We start from the raw sequence: 19,113 nt of genomic DNA on the forward strand, positions 1-19,113 counted from the left end.
ATGTTGCTTGATGGGAAAAAAATTTAATCATAACACAAATGTGAGGTAAAAAAAAGTAATCTGTTAATTTCTCTAAAATTTTATTGTGCACGCGGAAACATCGATTAATACAACAGATTAGATAAATAAAGGGTCATTTAATAAGAGTAATTGAATTTATGAACTTTGAACTTAAAATATAAAACAAATTTTATTTGACACAAAACGGATATTTTTATATCATACCAAATAATATTTGATGTTTTAAAGATAATGTCGTTCAAATGTCCCCCACGGCGTTGTTTAATGCGAGGTCTAATTTTCAGTGATCTTGTTGTTTCAAGTACACGTATCACGTATATTTAACCTATATTAGGTACCATAGAATTAAGAATAGTCCAGAAACCGCATACGCACATCAAACGGAAGGTGACTCAACTACTCATGAATGAGTAGGTTTGCGTTTTGCCCCATTAGTTTCTTTGTAGACGTCGCTCAGTGCCCAACTTCTAATTTGAACTCAACTATGCCGTGTTGTGTCCTTTTAAAGTGTAGAAATACTGCTAGGATCTTAAAGAAACAGGATGGCATCACATTTCGTGTGTAATTAACGAACGAATGTTTAAGTAGCAAATTAATTACTTCAAAATTTAATTATTTTTCCATTTGTCAGATTGTCGAAGAAACAAAATGGAAATTTTGTTAGTGCTGCCAGGGTAATTTTTTTTTTTTTTTTAGCCAACTGTGCTCATTTAATAAAAGAAGTAATAAAAACTAGACTTCGGATTAAACAACTCCGTGGGGGGAAATTTAAACGACATTATCTTTAAAACATCAAATATTATTTTGCATCAAATAAAAATATCAGTTTTGTGTCAAATAAAATTCGATCGAAATCGAAAGCGTGTCTGAGTGGGGGGAAATATTGAACGCAGTCCGATGTATTCAAATATGGTTCTACGCTCCTTCTGGACTATTCTTAATTCTATGTAAACATGTTATTTTATTTTTATCCATAAATAAGTTACCACCCTACTTATTTCAAATAATAAATATGATGTTAGAACCGCACGTTGGCAATACTACTTGTACCTGGTAAAATAGCAACATTGTTGACGCGCCTCGCAATGGCCGCACTCGGAGTCTGACAGTATTATCGGTAAAATTTGTGGTTCCGGTGTCTATAAAACGAGAATCTAATCAGCGCCATTTGACCCTCTGTGAACTGTATAGTCTCCGTTGCGCGCAATGGAATGACTCCCGCCGGCATGGAAACAATTTTGGTTATTTTCCTAATAAAAATGACATCTCAAGCTTACTTTGCGTAGTTTGACAGCGAGCCGCTCAAGGTGTTGTGCTGTAAGTTGCGTATGTTCGGGGAAATAAAATTAGCTTATTAGGGACAAATATCAGAATCAAACAGGCAGTTGTTTCGATTAAATGGATTATTATCTAAATTGACTCTTTGTATCGACTTAAGTAAGTACCTAATTATTAACCGCGTCACACATTTTACAAGGCACGAACAAGTATACAAATAAAACTAAAAATATAAAACAAGAATAGTAACTTAACACATTTTTATGAAATGACGTTAAAAATACTTAGGTATGCTTAAATACTTTAAAGGAAATTATACCCTAATTCATTTTTAAATCAAACTTAATTTATCAGCCATGTTTTGAGTTAGTCCAAATTTTTGTAAAATATTTTCAGGCGTTGCCTAGTATGTAGGTGAAATAATTCAATTAGATGAATCTCGCCGGCAACAATAAAGGTTTCAGCTCTTTGACTTCACAACCTTCAACAGATAGAAGAATTAAAGAAATATAGATGTTTAAATATAGGCAGAATGCTGAATGTTACTCAGTGTGTAAAGTGGTCACTTAAACTAGTTAATGACAGGTCATGAGCCCTGTGGATGCCTAGACATCTATATTCCCTGCTCTAAAATGCTCTTCATCTCTGTTGTAGCATGTTAAACTTAATCTACACAATAATTGAATTATTAAATAAAATTGAGTAGCTTTTATCATAAATTACATTTTGTCGGCCTCGTGGTGTCGGCCTCATGGTCAGCGCGTTTGCCTACCATGAGGTCTCGGGTTCGATTCCCGACATGGTTGATATGAAATATTGATTGAAAAGGGTGTTTCCACACTAGAATATTTCACAGTTCCTGGACTGGTACCTGAAGCGTAAGACTGATCACCTTACCTTCATGTTACAAAAATTGATCGAGATATGCTGCGATTGATGTACCAATCCAGTGCTCTATGCACCATTGGGTGCGGAAAGGGAATGATGATTATGAAATTACACCACCGTATTTATTAAAAACATCTGTCAAACGCTTTATATTGTCGGTATATTGTTAAATCCTTAGAGTTATAACACGTCACTGGCTAATAGAATTGCCCATACGGAGAAAAACATTTTTTTTATTACTAACCGCGAAGTTAGCTACACACTACGGCAATTTGTAGTTCATTTCTTCATGGTACGGACGATGTGAATGTACTGCAGAACGATGCCCTCCGATTTCGCCTGCAATACTTATGGAGTTGCATTATACGAATGTATCGGATTCGATAGAAAATGATGACATTGCATCGTTGGTCATTAGTCTACTTCAGTTGAACTAATTTAACACGCGTGTGTCATCGATTATGGACTATGGACCCTACAACTATATCGAGAAAAATTTATTTGAATGTTTGAGCAAAAGTAGCAACAGCAAAAGTATTTTGGACATGATAAAATGTAAATAGAAGTGGAATAAAACTACGTACGTATTTTTTTTTATAATTAACAATGTTTTGCGTACATCTTATTTTATTTTAATGTTTGCATATTTCTATGTATTAAAAAAAAACTATTAGTAGAGGGTACAAAGATTTATATTCGTCTGCCGCCAATATGGAAATTATGTACATGTAACACATTTTTATATGCGCTTTGAGGTTTACCCGTGAGGTGTAAATTCTTTTGAAGTCATTAAAATATTATTTATTTCAATATAAAATCAAACTACAGAAGTAGTTAAATTTACTTCTACTAACGTAACGGCGATAAGAAACGACGTGAAATTAAAAGGGATAAGTAATCTAAGGTTAAGAGAGTTTTATCAGTATACCGACGATTTAAAGGAATTTGATTTCACGGCTTCTATCAAGTGGAAACCCTTTCCACGAAGTAGTAATCTGAGTTTTGAAAAAAGTCGCTGGAGGCTTTATTATCAAGCAAATATCGAAATCTTCATTCAAATCGTTTATCGTTGGAAGTTAATTGAAACAGTGAAGGAAAACACTTTAAAAACATGGAAATATACGCATTTATAAGGCTTATGATTATTTATATGTAGTAAGTCAATGTGTATGATGTTTCATGACTTGTAAATAATCCAGGAAATATAATATAAAATAAATTTGATGTTTGTTAACGACAAATTTGAGACGGCCATTTTGTTTTCAGAGTCTTCTTAAGTCGACATTTATTTTGCTTGTTTTCCAGGATTTAGCATTTATATTGAAGTAACTTCCCATGCATATCAATACTCTAGTGCAGAATAATGGAGTTTAATTCAGTCAGCATTAAAGTTGAGCCGGGGACTAGTGATCTTGGAAGGGATACTTTCAATACTGGGGAAGGAACCGCAAATCCCCACAGAAGCGAGGAGTTAGGTGTTGCTATCGTGAAGGCTGAACCGGGGACTGGCGATTTAGGAGGGGATATTGTCCATACTGGTCCCCACAGAGACGAGAAGCTAGGAGTTACTACCTTAAAGGCTGAACCGGGCATAGACGGTGTTGTAAGAGATGATCGTTGTACAGTGGAAAGAGCGCCGTGTCCCTATCGAAGCGAGGAGCCAGGTTTTGCTTCTGTGAAGACTGAACCGGGGAATGGCGATGCAGAAGGGGATATTGTCCATACTGGAGAAGGGGCGCTATTTCCCTGTGGAGAAGAGAAGCTAGGAGTTACCACCGCTAAGACTGAACCGGGCACTTGCCATGTTGAAAGAGATGGTCTTCGTACTGTGGATGGAGCGCCGTGTCCCTATAGAAGCGAGGAACCAGGTTTTGCCACAGTGAAGGCTGAACCGGGGACTATTGATGTAAAAGAAGGCATTCATCCTAGAGAAGGGACGCAACGTCCCTATAAAAGCGAGGACACAGGTCTTACTTCCATGAAGGCTGAATCGGGCACTGGTAATGCAGCAAAAGATAATCTCCATATTGGAAAATGGGCACCATATCTCTGCAAAAGCGAGGAACCAGATGTTGCTACTGTCAAAGTTAAACCGGGGACCAGTTCTGACCAGTCTACGAGAACCAGTGACATAAATATATATACAGAGATAGATATTGTGTATCCTGATATCAATAAAGAATGTTTAGATTCTTCCCGTAATAATCAAACCGCCTCAAGTAAGTAATACTTTCCTTCATTCTACATTATCAGTTCTGATATAAAGTCTGTAGACTGTGGATGATGATACGCAAAACCTATCGTATGTATTTTTTTTTGTATTTCGGCTCGGCCTGTGCGTGGGTTTACTCAATCTAGGATATATATTGAATCTAGCAGAACTAAGAAGTTCTTCTCTTCCCGGGCTTTTTTTTTACTAATAAGCATTTTATAATAGATCTACGGGTTTCAAATATTTAAAAATGAAAATAAATTAATGTAATGTAAAAATTAAAGTTGAAAATAAATCAAAATATAGTTGGTCAATCTCAATGTAGGAAACCTGAATTGTGTCCACTTCTTGTCTGGTGATTAAAAAAGTCTTGAATTTAATACCTCTTTCCAGCACTTAGAATGAATCCACCTTTCCACAAGTAAACAAAATCATACTTTTTTAAAAACTTTTGAATTTTCAAGGAAGATTGTTGAAATCTATAAATACCTCAACTTTTGATCCCTATTTATTTTCCAATCTTAAATGAATGTATTTACAGCGGTTTTAAATATCACAGTGTTTTTGTTTCAGGTTTACAAGAAAAGCAGAAAGAATTTTACTGTTCAAAGTGTGAATTCAAATGTTCACGGAGGAGTATATTGACATCGCATGTTCTAACTCACACTGGTACGAAACCGTTCTCATGCTCAGAATGCCAGTATAAATGTTCAAGAAGATATCATTTGAAATTACACACCTTGACTCATACTGGTGATAAACCATTCTCATGCTCAGAGTGCGAATTCAAATGTTCACAGAGAAGCGCTTTAAAATCACACATGTTCACTCATACTGGAGAGAAACCATTATCATGCTCAGAGTGCCAATATAAATGTTCATTACGAGGCAATTTAAAGTCACACATGTTGACACATACTAATGAGAAACCATTCTCATGCTCACAGTGCCAGTATAAATGTGCACAAAAAAGCTCTTTGAAATCGCATATCTTAACTCATACTGGTGAGCAACCATTCTTATGCTCAGAGTGTGAATATAAATGTTCGCGGAGAAGTATGTTAAAATCACACATGTTCACTCATACTGGTGAGAAACCATTCTCATGCTCAAAATGCAAATTTAAATGTTCACATAGAAGCACTTTGAAATCACACTTGTTTACCCATACTGGTGAGAAACCGTTTTCATGCTCGGAATGCAAATTCAAATGCTCGTGGCCGAATAATTTAAAAAAGCACATATTGACTCATACTGGAGAGAAACCATTCGCATGCTCAGAGTGCCAATATAAATGTTCACGTAGGAATATTTTAAAAACCCATAAGTTGACTCATACTGTCAACAAAATGTTCTCCTGCTCTGATTGTGAATTCAGATTTTCCAAAAGACGTGATTTAATTCATCATTCATTGAATCACATCGGTGATAAAGTTCTTACTGTGAAATTACTAAAAAATTATTCACATTAGTTTCATGTAAATTATGTCATGTCATCTAATGAGTTTCCATCCTTATGGAAAACAAAGTTATATGAGGCCTATTTTTAAATCAGGTGCTAAATCTGATGTTACCATTTATAGGCCTATTTCAACATTGTCTTGTATACCTTAAATGTTTGAACCTATTATTGCTAGCAAAATCACGCCTATGTTAAAAAATATACTGATCGATGAACAACATGGATTTAGATCTGCCAGATCAACCACTTCTAACCTGGTAGATTAAACCCAGGTTATTGTCAAAGCACTTGAGGATGGTCAGCAGATTGACAATCTCTATACTGATTTTCCCAAGGCATTTGACAAAGTAGATCATAAAATTCTACTATATAAATTACATGCCTTGGGAATAAGATATCCACTACTCTCATTTATTAAATCGTATCTTACTGGTAGGAAACAAAATGTTCGGATAAATAACTATTTATCAACCAGTGCTGATGTTACATCGGGTGTACCTCAGGGTGCTCATTTGGCACCCCTGCTTTTTAATTTGTTTATTAATGATGTTGCTAAATTATTCTCTTACTCTCGTTTTTGGCTCTTCGCGGACGACAACAAAATTCTTAAAATAATTCAAACTTTACAAGACTGTTTTCTTCTTCAATCAGACATTAACTCTTTTAACCGGTGGTGTAAAGTCAATAAATTGGAACTAAATATTTAAAAAAGCAAAATAATGTCATTTCATAGAACGAAACAACCGATTTCCTTCGATTACCTAATAGAAAACTCCAAAATTGATATAGTTAAGTTCATCAGAGATTTAGGAGTTGTTTTGGACCATGAACTGACACACAACGAGCATAAAGATAATACAGTAACTAAATCACTGAAATGACTTGGCTTCATAAACAGAATATCCTCTGATTTTACTAATGTCCGTACAATTAAAACTCTTTATTGCTCAACTGTTTGCCCTCTTCTAGAATATGCCTCCGTGGTCTGGTTTTCATTCTATGTCAATCGCATAAATCACACTGAATCAGTCCAACATCGCTCGCTTCGAAAAGTAGCGCGGATGCTTGAACTAGAGAAGAGGAGGTAACGATTATGTTACTTACCCCTTTCATGTATTAATACAATAATAAATATAAATTAGAAATCTTCAATTTTTTTTTTTGAAGATTGTTATGTTAAAATATCTTGTATTTTGTTAAAGTCTGTAATTTTCGAAATAAGCAATTCGTATTTACAACTAAGGATTTATTTAAATGTTTCAGACTGAGAAGTTTTGGTGGAGAGAATTGCAAGTGTAGTAAAGCTGTTTTCGTATAAAGAATGATTAACCGTTTTGTTGTATGGGAGTGAGCGTGTAAATAAAAGATTACTCTTACAGATTTATGTGGGATTTATTATTAACCTTACTAGCCATAACAAAAGAAAAATACAATAAAATAAATGCTGACAATACTGGCTGAACCTAACCGAGATATATGAATTTGATTTACGTTAAATGTTGAAAGTCGTTAACAATGCCGTGTCGAAACAACCGAAACCAGCGCCGGGCAAAGTAAGTCCGAATTTAGATTTTCAGTTGTTAGGTCGTGTCGCGTTGCTGCGTTGGCAAACCTGACGACTGGTGTTGAAACTATCGAGTGTTGCAAGTGCCCATTTATTTAGGTACCTACCTAATATTACAAAATAAATTATATTACTGTAAACCATTACTTAAATTTTAAACAAACAAACAAACCATCACACCGTTTTCCCGCAGGGGTAGGCAGAGAGGATAGAACGCCAAATCACTCTACCTTTGCATACAGACCTCACTTCCTCTACATTCATACATCGATCTCATGCACGCACGCCGATTATTCCTACTTTTGACATGTCCATCTTCAAGTATTTGATGAACTTAATCGTGCCATGTCTTTCTCGGTCTTCCTCGTTTTCTGCATCCATCATCATTCGCATCGTAGATCCTTTTAGCCGTTCTTTCGTTGTCCATTCGCTCTACATGTCCAAATCGACGCAGCACCCCTTTCTTGATTATGTTGATAATGCATATCTCAGCCTTGCACTGTTAACGGATCTCGACATTTGTGCACCTATCATACATCGTTTTACCACACATTCGCTTGAGGGATCGCATTTCGACAGCATTTGACCTAATTTCATAATCATTTTTCCAATTCCATACTTCGCTCTCATAATTAGAGTTGGCACTAGAACTCCTGAAGTGAACTGCTAGTTTACTCTTCTGCGATAAACATTTGTTTGCCAAAGTAGATTTCAGTGCACTGTTGACCCTGTTCCCGGCACTCACCCTCCTTTCAATATCTTTCTCGGTCTTTCCATCCCTAGTAAACATACTTCCCATTCTTAAATTTTAAGTCAAATTAAAATCTATACTCACGAATCACGTTGTAAAGCGCCGTTGAGGTATATCACGAATATTGCACCGTCTAGGTTATCCATAATATTAATATTTTTTTACAATTATGTTTAAAACTAAAACATTATTTTTTACTACACTTTGCCCTATCTATGGTAATCAAATACCAAAAACTTAAACACGAAACGTGCACTTGAATAGTCACGCATGACGACACGACGGGTTTGTATGACTATGTCAATAAGTAATAAGTGTGCCTTCAAATATTTACAAATAACAATGTACAAAATATTTACAAATAACAAATAACTTCACAAACATCAACAGATGAAAGAATTGAAGGAATATAGATGTTCAAATATAGGCAGAATGGTGAATGTTACACAGTGTGTAAAGTGGCCACTTAAACCAGCCATTGACAGGTCATAAGCCCTGTAGATGCCTAGACTTCTATATTACCTTCTCTTAAATGTTCTTCATCTCTGTTGTAATATGTTAAAATAACAATGTGATCAATCATTAGATTTCTATGTACCCATATATATAAAAGGCAATGTGCGTATGTGTGTCCGCGATAGATTAATTAACTACTGGATCGATTTACGTGCGGTTTTCTTTAAAACGATGTACATTAGAATGAGCATGTTTATAGCTCTAAATATCTTCAATTCAATATGCAGAAAAAAGTTAGAACATAAATGTTTTATTCGTTCGTCACCAGTGATTCAATATTCTTAAATAACAACTGTTTTGCTTTGCATAAATAAACTTTAAAAAATACTAAAAAATGGCAAAAATGAACGGCAACGTGAGACGAGGAAGACCGAGGAAGACGTGGCATGATCAGATAAACTAAACTCGTAAGTCTGGTCATATCAAAAGCAGACAGAACCGAAGGGCATGTATGACAAAAATTATGAATGTCAAAGAAGCTAGGAATGTATGCCAGGATAGACGTGTGTGGCAGTCCATTCTCTCTGCCTACCCCTACGGGGAAATGGCGTGGTGGTAGTAGTAGTAGTAATGTATTGGTGGCCATAATTAATATATTGGTGGCCTCCGTGGTGTAGCGGTGTAGACGCTTGCCTCACGCACGGAAGGTTCTAAGTGAGATTTCCTTCGATTCCCGATGAGAACACAGAAATTGAATTTTTCTGAAGCCTGAGTGTTCTGTGCTGTAATTCACCACTGTAATTGGGCCTCCTAGCCTGTTGTGGTGCAAAAAACAATATGGGTGACGCGGGAGAGAGGTGCAAAAATTATTCCTTTGAAAGCTACAGAGCGCATGAACTAATCCAAGATGGTCCAACAAGGTCAGCCAACACACACATTACTAAGAACGTTTACTGCCAATGAATATATAATGGGAATCGACTCACCTGTTTAATGTGATCCCACGCGCTTTAGATATTATATGCGGGAATGACGCAGTTTTTCCTTTCTAAATCTAACATCTTAGGGTATTATAACTGGGTAAATACATGCAGTACATGGGTACATGAATATATTCCATGAATCCATGAATAATTCCATTGATAGGAATTTGCGATGGCAGGCTCAGAACCAGTTACTAAACTCTAGGTTGAGAAAGCTGTGCCATCTATTCTGCTCTTTTAGATAGAGACATTCTGGATATTTACACTCTCAAAAGTGTGTACTTTGCTCTGTGTCAATCCACGGCAACCTATGGAATAGCTGGCTAGGGGGGTTGTGCGGCATCCATTTTCAAGCCACTCATATTTTCACAGAAATTATTTTTGAGAATAATGTTCCGGCGCCCTCCAACAGCTGTTCCAATACATGAAAGTGCCGGATATAAGACAACTGTACCTAAAAGAAGCACTTACACACTTCTGGTCAAACAATAAGGGGAGGTCTCTGCAGAATGTCCCTACGAGGTTTTCCCAGAGCATGAATTATGTCATACCCAAAACCCGTATGACTTTCACTCAGAGGCATCTCTCATTTATCGCACCGAGAGTGTTCAATATTTTGAAAAAGCGTATTAAGCTTTCAAGGACAAAAAATATTTTTAAGAAAGGAGTTAAGGACTGGATTTTCCTTAGTGAAAGGGATTTGAGTGGGAAACTCCTTGATAATTTTCCAAATGCTTGAGTTAACTGTTTACCATACTTATTGATGTGCCATATATATGTGTTTTAAAATGTTTTTTTATGTTTCTAATCCTATATTTGTGGTGATATACTCATGTGTCTGTGTCATATAATTGCTAGTCCCATCTCAACACAGGACTTTTAGTCCCATGGAGTTGGGACTAATTGTCTCAAATAATGTATAATTACCATATGTATGTAAATAAATAAATAGAGTTAATTTACTTTATCATGCGGTAGTTACAGAAGAAAACTTATCATTTGTTTTCATTAAAAAACAAAAGCCGTCATATTTTTGAATAAGGAATTTGTAAATAATTGCAATGCGGTAGGTACAGCCAGGCTGCTTTTTCTACCTTTCAAGGTAAAGCCGACAATCAAAATATACAACATTCACGCGTAACCACATATTCTTCGATGAATGCTATATTTAATGTTATTTGTGACTGACTGACTGTAAAATTTGTTTTTTAGTTTTGAGATAAAAACGTAAAAGTCATGTTTTTTATTTTGATTCATGAACAAGTTACCCACTTATTTTGGATTTTAATATTATCTTAGAACCGTACGTTGGCAATACCACTTGTACCTGATAAAATGGCAACATTGTTGGCGCGCCTCGTAATGGCCGCGCTCGACGTCCTGACAGTTCTGTCGGTATAATTTGTGGTTTCGGTGTCGATAAAACAAGAATCTAATCAGCTCCATTTGACCCTCTGTGAACTGTATTGCTCACGATGGAATGATTCCCGGCGGTATAGAAACAATTTTAGGTAATTTTTCTAATAAATATGACATCTTAAGCTAACTTGGCGTAGTTTGACAGCGGGACGCCCAAGCTGCTGTAATATACATAAGTACCCTTCGTTCTGGGAAATAAAATTAGCTTAACAACGACAAATGTTAGGATCGAACAAACAGTTTTCTTGAATTAATGTAATAGTATCTAAACCGACTCCTCGCGTCGACTTAAGTAATTAAAATATTTTGACAAGAGAATTTGGAAATCTAGACATTTTCAGAGCTTATGAACTGTAATTGGCTGGTTTAAGTGGCCACTTTACGCACGGTAAAATTCATCGTTCTGCTTTTGTTTAAATATCCACATTTTCTCAACTCTTCCATCTGTTGTTTTTTGTGAAGTAAAAGTGCTGAAACCTTTATCATGTGAGTGAGATTCATCCGGCTGAATCAGTTCTAGGCAACGCCTGAAAATGATTTCCAATTTTTATACTTCTTCTTGTACCAGTAGTTAATTCAACAATGTTTTGAGTATGACCAAATGCTTGCAGACAGGCTGGATTTCCTCCCTAGGGAGTTACTTTGAACTTAATTTAGTGAAACAGAGAGGTAACTATTAAGAAAAGAATATTGAAGTCTAGCCATTTACTCGGCTTATGACCTATCATTTTCTGGTTTAGGTAGCCACTTTACACCCTGTGTAACATTCACCATTCTGCCTATATTTGAACATCCATATTTCCTCAACTCTTCCATCTGTTGACTTTTGTGAAGTACAAGAGCTGAAAACTTTATTATGTGAGTGTTAAAGTAACTGTTCTAATCATCACTGCCACTACGGCTGCATCGTCTGCGTGGCATGTGATATTAACAACCTTATCTCCCTTAGTAGATTTATCACTTCCTTCATTCTTGAGAGCGTTTTCATATTCTGCTTGTTTAAAAACAGGTTTTTGGCTTAAATATTGTTGTGATATATTTAGTTATAAAGGTGCTAAACTTGCTTTGTTTCTTTGTTGTTCTCAACGTGTTTTTTTTATGTTAATATTATTTAAGCCCCAAATTGAGTTGTTGTAACTCCTGGGAATGTAATTCAAATGTATTATACTTGTAAATAACTTTGCGCCATATGATTTATAAATAATAAAAAAATAAGGATATATTTATCTGTAGTTATAGTGTATCTGTGATGATGTGTAAATAATCCCCGAAATGTAATATAAAATAATAAGTCATTTACAGACGTCAAATTTGAAATGGCCATTTTGTTTCCAATGCCCAGACAAGTCAATATTCATTTTGTTTGCTTTCCAGGATTTGGCATTTATATTGAAGAAACTTCCCATATGTACCCAATACTCTAGTGCAGAATAATGGAGTTTAATTCAGTCAGCATTAAGATTGAGCCGGGGACTAGCGATCTTGGAGGAGATACTCTCCATACTGGGAAAGGAGCGGCACATTTCTACAGAAGCGAGGAGTTAGGTGTTGCTATCGTGAAGGCTGAGCCGGGGACTGGCGACCTAGGAGGGGATATTGTCCATACTGGTCCCCACAGAGACAAGAAGCTAAGAGTTACTACCTTAAAGGCTGAACCGGGGACAGGCGAAGTTGTAAGAGATGATCTTTGTACAGTGGAAAAAGCACTGTGTCGCTATCAAAAGGAGGAGCCAGGTTTTGCTTCCGTGAAGACTGAACCTGGGACAATTGATGTGAAAGACCACATTCTCCACACTGAAGAAGGAACGCGATGTCCTTATAAAAGCGAGGAGACAGGTGTTACTACCATGAAGGCTGAATCAGGCGCTGGTTGTGTAGGAAAGGATAATCTCCATACTGGTAAATGGGCACCATATCACTGCAAAAGCGAGGAGCCAGGCGTTGCTACCGTAAGGGGTGAACCGGGTACCAGTTATGACCAGCCTAGGAGAACCAGTAATATCTACACAGAGATAGATATTGTTTATCCTGACATTAATCAAGAATGTTTGGATTCATCCCGTAATAATCAAATCGCCTCAAGTAAGTAATTTTTGATCCACATTATCTGTTCTGAGATTAGGTTTGAGACTGTCGATGATGCGCAAATCATATTGTATAATTGGTGACATTTAAATGTCAAGATTTGTTAACAAATTACAACAGGGATGGTGAACATTTAAGTGAAGGGAATATGGATGTCTAAGCATTTACAGGGCTTATGACCTGTCATAGTCTAATTGGCCACTTTACACACTGTGTAAAATTCACTATTTTTCTTGTGTTTGAACATCCAATTCTTCCATCTTTTGATTTGAGAAAAATAAATCAGAGCTCTTTTGATTAAGAATACAGTTCTGTGTGTGAAATAGAACTAGAACCCTTGACCAGTGCTTTCGGCTCGATGACTTCTCCTTCTTCTTTTCCACATCCGCTTTTAAGTGGAGCATGTGGACATCACCAGTTGCCTACAGCAGAACCTATCGCCAGCTAGCATTTTCTTCTCTTCCCACGTCAATCCAGCACCCCTTAGTTCCGCCGAATAAAGTCGAAAGATCGTCGACGATGGCCTTTCAGGACGGCGTGAGCCGGCAGCTTTAAAGAAGAGGCAACTTGGGTTTAGGTTCCCCTGAGGCATGCGCAACACGTGTCCAAGCCAGGTTCACCGCCGCATCCTCAAGACGCTCGTTAAAGGAGGCTGCTGCGTCCGTTTTCGGACTTCAATGTTAGTTAAAGAATCGAACCACCTCTAAGTCTAATGTCCCGTACTTTTATAAATTGAAACAATGTCTCAGATTGGAAAGGGGGGGGGGGATATTGAAGCATGACCAAGTATAAGTTTTTGTACATTTATTAGGGTGCTCATTTCATCTTAATAGTATAATATATTTATATTCACTAGCACAATGAGAAAGTATTTGTTGAACTAAGCAAAACAATAAATAAATCAAAGTTTCCTATTTCTGAAATAACTCCGCGTGTGATGTCAGCGGTTCTTCTCTGTCAGTTCTTCCGATTGGTTTGTTTTCAGAAAACCAGATATCCTTTACAGCTCTCATATCATTGGTTAGTTCATACGAACCAGTGACGTCGTTCAAAGTAGTGCGTTTTTATTAAAATATTTATTATCATAATTTTTTTGCACATTTTCAAGGAACTTTGCCGTACAATTTAATGCTCTAATATTTACCGCGCGCAAGAAAACCTTTTTCGTATTAAATTTTCCGAAGGGCTGAAGTTTCCATAGTAATGTCAAGAGCGTTAAGGATTAATATTCTATTCAGTCAAAATAAATTATGTTCTTAGGTCTTCTTTCTGATTACGAATTTATCCTCATTTAAATCTGGTGATCATGTTTTTTTCTGTATATTTTTATTAAGGCACAACCCGCAAATCCTCTTTTTCTGAGGCTTGTCAGCGGGTAGTGGAGAGGATGTGAATATAACTCCCAGACCAATTAACAAAAAATACTTCATATATTTTTTTCTCGTAACTGGCGCGAATCGAATTCGCGACCCTAGTTTCACAGTTGACCATCTAACCAACCCCGCCACGTCGCCTGTTTATTTAAAAAAATGCCGTGATTGTAAATGGCAAACTGCAGCTGTATAACGAATATTAATTTTTAAGAAATCATACATTAAATATAATGTTTCAATCTACAAGTACATACCACTGTTCCCTTTTATTTTTTCGTCCTTTAATTAATATTCATGTTTTTTTTTCAGGTTTACAAGAAACGCAGAAAGCTTTTTATTGTTCAGAGTGTCAATTCAAGTGTTCGCAGAAGAGTATTTTGATAACGCACATTTTAACTCATACTTGTGAAAAACCATTCTCATGCTCAGAATGTCAGTATAAATGTTCAAGAAGAAGTCGTTTGAAATCACACATGCTGACTCATACTGGCGAGAAACCATTCTCATGCTCAGAGTGCCAGTATAAATGTTTAACCACAAGTCATTTGAAAACGCACATGCTGACTCACACTGGTGAGAAATCATTCTCATGCCCAGAGTGCGAGTATAAATGTTTACAGAGATATAATTTGAAATCACACATGTTGACTCATACTAGTGAGAAACCGTTCTCATGCTCGGAGTGTGAATTTAAATGTTCACGGAAAAGTAATTTAAAATCGCACAAGTTGACTCATAGTGGTGAAAAACCATTCTCATGCTCAGAGTGCCAGTATAAATGTTCAAATAAAAGTCATTTGAAAACACACATGTTTAGTCATACTGGTGGGAAACCGTTTTCATGCTCGGAATGCTACTATGAATGTTCAAAAAAATGTCATTTGGAATCACACATGTTGACTCACACTGGTGAAAAACCGTTCTCATGCTCAGAGTGCCAGTATAAATGTTCCCAGAAATCTAAATTAAAGTCCCACATGTTGACTCACACTGGTGAGAAACCATTCTCTTGCTCAGAATGCGAATTTAAATGTTCACGTAGAAGTAATTTAAAATCACACCTTTTTACTCATACTAGTGAAAAACCATTTTCGTGCTCAGAGTGCCAATATAAATGTTCACAAAAAGATTATTTAAAATCACACATCTTAACTCATACTGGCGAGCAACCTTTCTCATGCTCACAGTGCCAATATAAATGTTCACGGAGAGGCATGTTGAAATCCCATATGTTGACTCATGCTGGCGAAAAACCGTTCTCCTGTTCGACGTGCCACTCTAAATTTTTACTCCGATGTCACTTGAAGTCACACATGTTGACTCATACTGGTGAGAAACTATTCTCTTGCTCAGAGTGCAAGTATAAATGTTCACATAAAAGATATTTGAAATCGCACATGTTAACTCATACTGGTGAGCATCCATTTTCATGCCCAATGTGTAATTTCAAATGTTCCCGTAGGGATAGTTTAAAAACTCATATTTTAATCCATACCGGTGAGAAACCTTTCTCATGTCCAGAGTGCGAATTCAAATGTTCACAGAGAAGTAATTTGAAATCACATTTATTGACTCATACTGGTAATAAACCGTTTTCTTGCTCGGTGTGCCAATTTAAATGTTCACAGAAATCTAAATTAAAGTTACACCTGTTGACTCATACTGGTGAGAAACCATTCTCATGCTTAGAGTGCAAATTTAAATGTTCACGCGGAAGTAATTTAAAATCACACATGTTAACTCATTCTAATGAGAAACCGTTCTCATGCTCGGAGTGCCAATATAAATGTTCACAAAAAGATTATTTGAAATCACACATGTCGACTCATACTGGCGAGCAACCATTCTCATGCTCAGAGTGCCAATATAAATGTTCACGGAAAGGTATTTTAAAATTGCATATGTTGACTCATACCGGTGAAAAACCATTCTCCTGCTCGATATGCAACTCAAAATTTTTACTCAGCTGTCTCTTGAAAGCTCACATTTTAACTCACACTGGTGAGAAAACATTCTCATGCTCGGAGTGCCAGTATAAATGTACACATAAAAGATATTTGAAATCTCACATGTTAACTCATACTGGTGAGCAACCATTTTCATGCTCAAAGTGCAATTTTAAATCTTCACGTAGAGATAGTTTAAAAACTCATATTTTAAGAAGCCACTCTTCTGTTCAGTGCTCCAATTGAAGTGTTTCCTAAAATTCTTATTTTATCATCGCACATGCCCATATTGACAACAAAATGTTATGTTCCGATTGTGAATACACGTTATCAAAAACTTGTTTCTTTGAAATGACTTTAAATTATTCACAATAATTAATGAAAATACTTATGTTTAATTTTATTTGAACTTTATGTAAATTACGTGATAAAATATGTTTAGTTTTTAGACCGATAACCAGTTTAATTATTTGAAAGAAGTTCAAGCTGTGTATAATATAATATTTATTCATTTATTAATTTACACGCCCTACGAGCTTTTACATTTATTAGAAAAACATTCATGTGCAGCAGTGAAACGTAACTATGTGCATTTAGTTAAAATTAAAGATAACATAAGAAAAACTAAAAGATACAATAATAAGTAAAAACATCAACATAGGTATACGGGTATATAAAAAGATATTTAATATATTTATATATAAAAACATACACACATACAAACACATGCATATGCACCAGTAGCGAACGGTGACTTTTTTTATAGGTAAGCTTTATTTTTTTTCATAATTTGTACCTGCATGTACATACATACATATAAGTAATCTCGCAAATGAGTGGAGGCGTATAAAAAAAAGTATACACAGGTACACGGATTCTTTTTCTATGGTTTTGTGTAAAAACAACTTCATCTCTCCAGCTCCAGTTTCACCTGCTGGCAACAGAAGACGCAATACCTACTTATTTTTAATCAAAATAATTTTAACCAACAACCCAACAAACAACAATTAATAACTTTGCGTAATATGTAGGTATATTCTCCATTATTATAAGACAGTACATGTATGCAAAAGTTTAAAAAAAAATATGTTAAAAAATAAGGATAATAAAATAAGTATATTCACAATTCCTTTTTGTTTGGCACTGATTAAAAACACCGCATATTTGTTTGTAATTTACATTTTATACTGCAAATATTTAGGTACTAATATAAAAGAAAGTAAACATTTTATTGTAAGACGTCACTTCCATTATGCACACAAAATTATTTTTTTTTTTTTCGAAATATATTTTTTTTCTGAAAAATTAAAAAAAAAACAAAAAGATTAGATTTAAATTTATTTATTTGTGCCAAAATACATAATTTTAACTTTACATATTGCATTACATAACATTACATAACAATAACATTCATTAGAAATATTCGCAATAATATTGCAAAAAAAATGTCACGTGACCGTCGCGCTGCGCCGCGCCGGCTGTCCGCTTCGTTTACTTCTAAAATGAGAATGAATAATGCAAGAAATTGGACGACACCGAGCGAGGCGCCACTAGCTAAAACGCGCGGACTAAAAAACTGGCGTCATATGTCAACAGAATACAATCAAACGAAAATGGTCTTTAGGAAATAACGCTCGAAATGCTACTAAGCTTGAAATAATATCTGTAATCTGCAAGTGAACTTAGCAAGGAAAATATACGCACTGGGTTTTTGAATGTTAAAATACAGTATACATTTTGTATTGAAAAATAATCTGCAATAATCAGAACCGGGCAATGCGCTGGGTGCGCATTTAGCAGCTTACATTTTTTTTTGAGGAAGATATAAACAGTGACTCGCTCGATTAGCGAGGGGATAAAATGGGGCGCCTGCAGCGCCCCTTTATATCTGGCGCCCTACCCTAACTCTGATACTGGAAGTACACAATATTATCTACTTCGGATTACCTTCTTTCAGCATAATTATGCCAAGGGTACCAGATTACGGATTTCTCTCTCGGGCAGCTTTTTTCATTTGGTACCTAACGAGCAATTTTTCCTTATATGTGGCCACCACGATAGAGACTTATATCCTCAGCTGCGGTGTGCATTACCCATATGGTGGGCAAGCTGTATAAATCATTTATAGTTGAAAGATTATGATATTGTTCCAAAACGAGTTTAATTTTTATAAAAACTCATTGGTTATATTAAAAATACGAATGTATGTGAAGACATTTATGTGTTCGAATATATTTAGGCGTTTATTATTTAATTGTCGGCCTCGTTGTGCAGTTAGCGCGTTTGCCTGTCACGCAAGAGGTCAGTCATTAATTTCATCATTCCCTTTGCTTATGGAATAATTAAGAGTGAAATCACTTTCTAAAATAGATATTTCATTTCAACCATGTAAGGAATCGAACCCGAGCCCTCTTCGAACAAGAGTTCTCGGGTTTGATTCCCGACATGGTTGACATGAAATACTTATTTGAAAAGGTGTTTTTTCTGTAAAACATTTTATTGGCACCTAAGACGTAAGACTAATTATTTTATCTCTCTATTATCTATTATCGAGGAACGCTGCGATTAGTGTACCAATGTAGTGCTCTGTACACCATTAGGTGCGGAAAGGAAATGACGAATGCATTTTAAATAAATAAAGCGTCACATCTTTTAGATAGGTGCGCAGCGACCAC

At 35.8% G+C, this 19,113-nt stretch overlaps 2 protein-coding genes across 2 annotated transcripts; both read left to right on the forward strand.

Annotated features, from left to right (window-relative positions):
• Positions 1-1,110: 1,110 nt before the first annotated feature.
• LOC148278111 (uncharacterized) lies at positions 1,111-7,245 on the forward strand. Its single transcript, XM_088231846.1, has 3 exons — positions 1,111-1,458; positions 3,493-4,406; positions 4,973-7,245. The coding sequence occupies exons 2-3, from the start codon at positions 3,551-3,553 to the stop codon at positions 5,869-5,871; spliced, it is 1,755 nt and encodes a 584-aa protein (XP_088087972.1). The 5' UTR covers positions 1,111-1,458; positions 3,493-3,550; the 3' UTR covers positions 5,872-7,245.
• A 3,746-nt stretch (positions 7,246-10,991) lies between these two features.
• On the forward strand, positions 10,992-16,775 carry LOC148278112 (uncharacterized). Its single transcript, XM_088231845.1, has 3 exons — positions 10,992-11,126; positions 12,409-13,116; positions 14,802-16,775. The coding sequence occupies exons 2-3, from the start codon at positions 12,468-12,470 to the stop codon at positions 16,682-16,684; spliced, it is 2,532 nt and encodes an 843-aa protein (XP_088087971.1). The 5' UTR covers positions 10,992-11,126; positions 12,409-12,467; the 3' UTR covers positions 16,685-16,775.
• Positions 16,776-19,113: the final 2,338 nt, after the last annotated feature.

The sequence above is a fragment of the Micrasema longulum genome, unplaced genomic scaffold (assembly GCF_059751315.1).
Source record: "Micrasema longulum isolate JH-2025_06_02 unplaced genomic scaffold, ASM5975131v1 h1tg000927l, whole genome shotgun sequence".
Lineage (NCBI taxonomy): Eukaryota > Metazoa > Arthropoda > Insecta > Trichoptera > Brachycentridae > Micrasema > Micrasema longulum.

Coding starts and splice junctions, on each gene's coding strand:
- LOC148278111 (XM_088231846.1), top strand. CDS start 3,551: ATGGAGTTTAATTCAGTCAGCATTAAAGTTGAGCCGGGGACTAGTGAT. Junction 4,407..4,972: donor TAATAATCAAACCGCCTCAA/GTAAGTAATACT, acceptor TTTTTGTTTCAG/GTTTACAAGAAAAGCAGAAA.
- LOC148278112 (XM_088231845.1), top strand. CDS start 12,468: ATGGAGTTTAATTCAGTCAGCATTAAGATTGAGCCGGGGACTAGCGAT. Junction 13,117..14,801: donor TAATAATCAAATCGCCTCAA/GTAAGTAATTTT, acceptor TTTTTTTTTCAG/GTTTACAAGAAACGCAGAAA.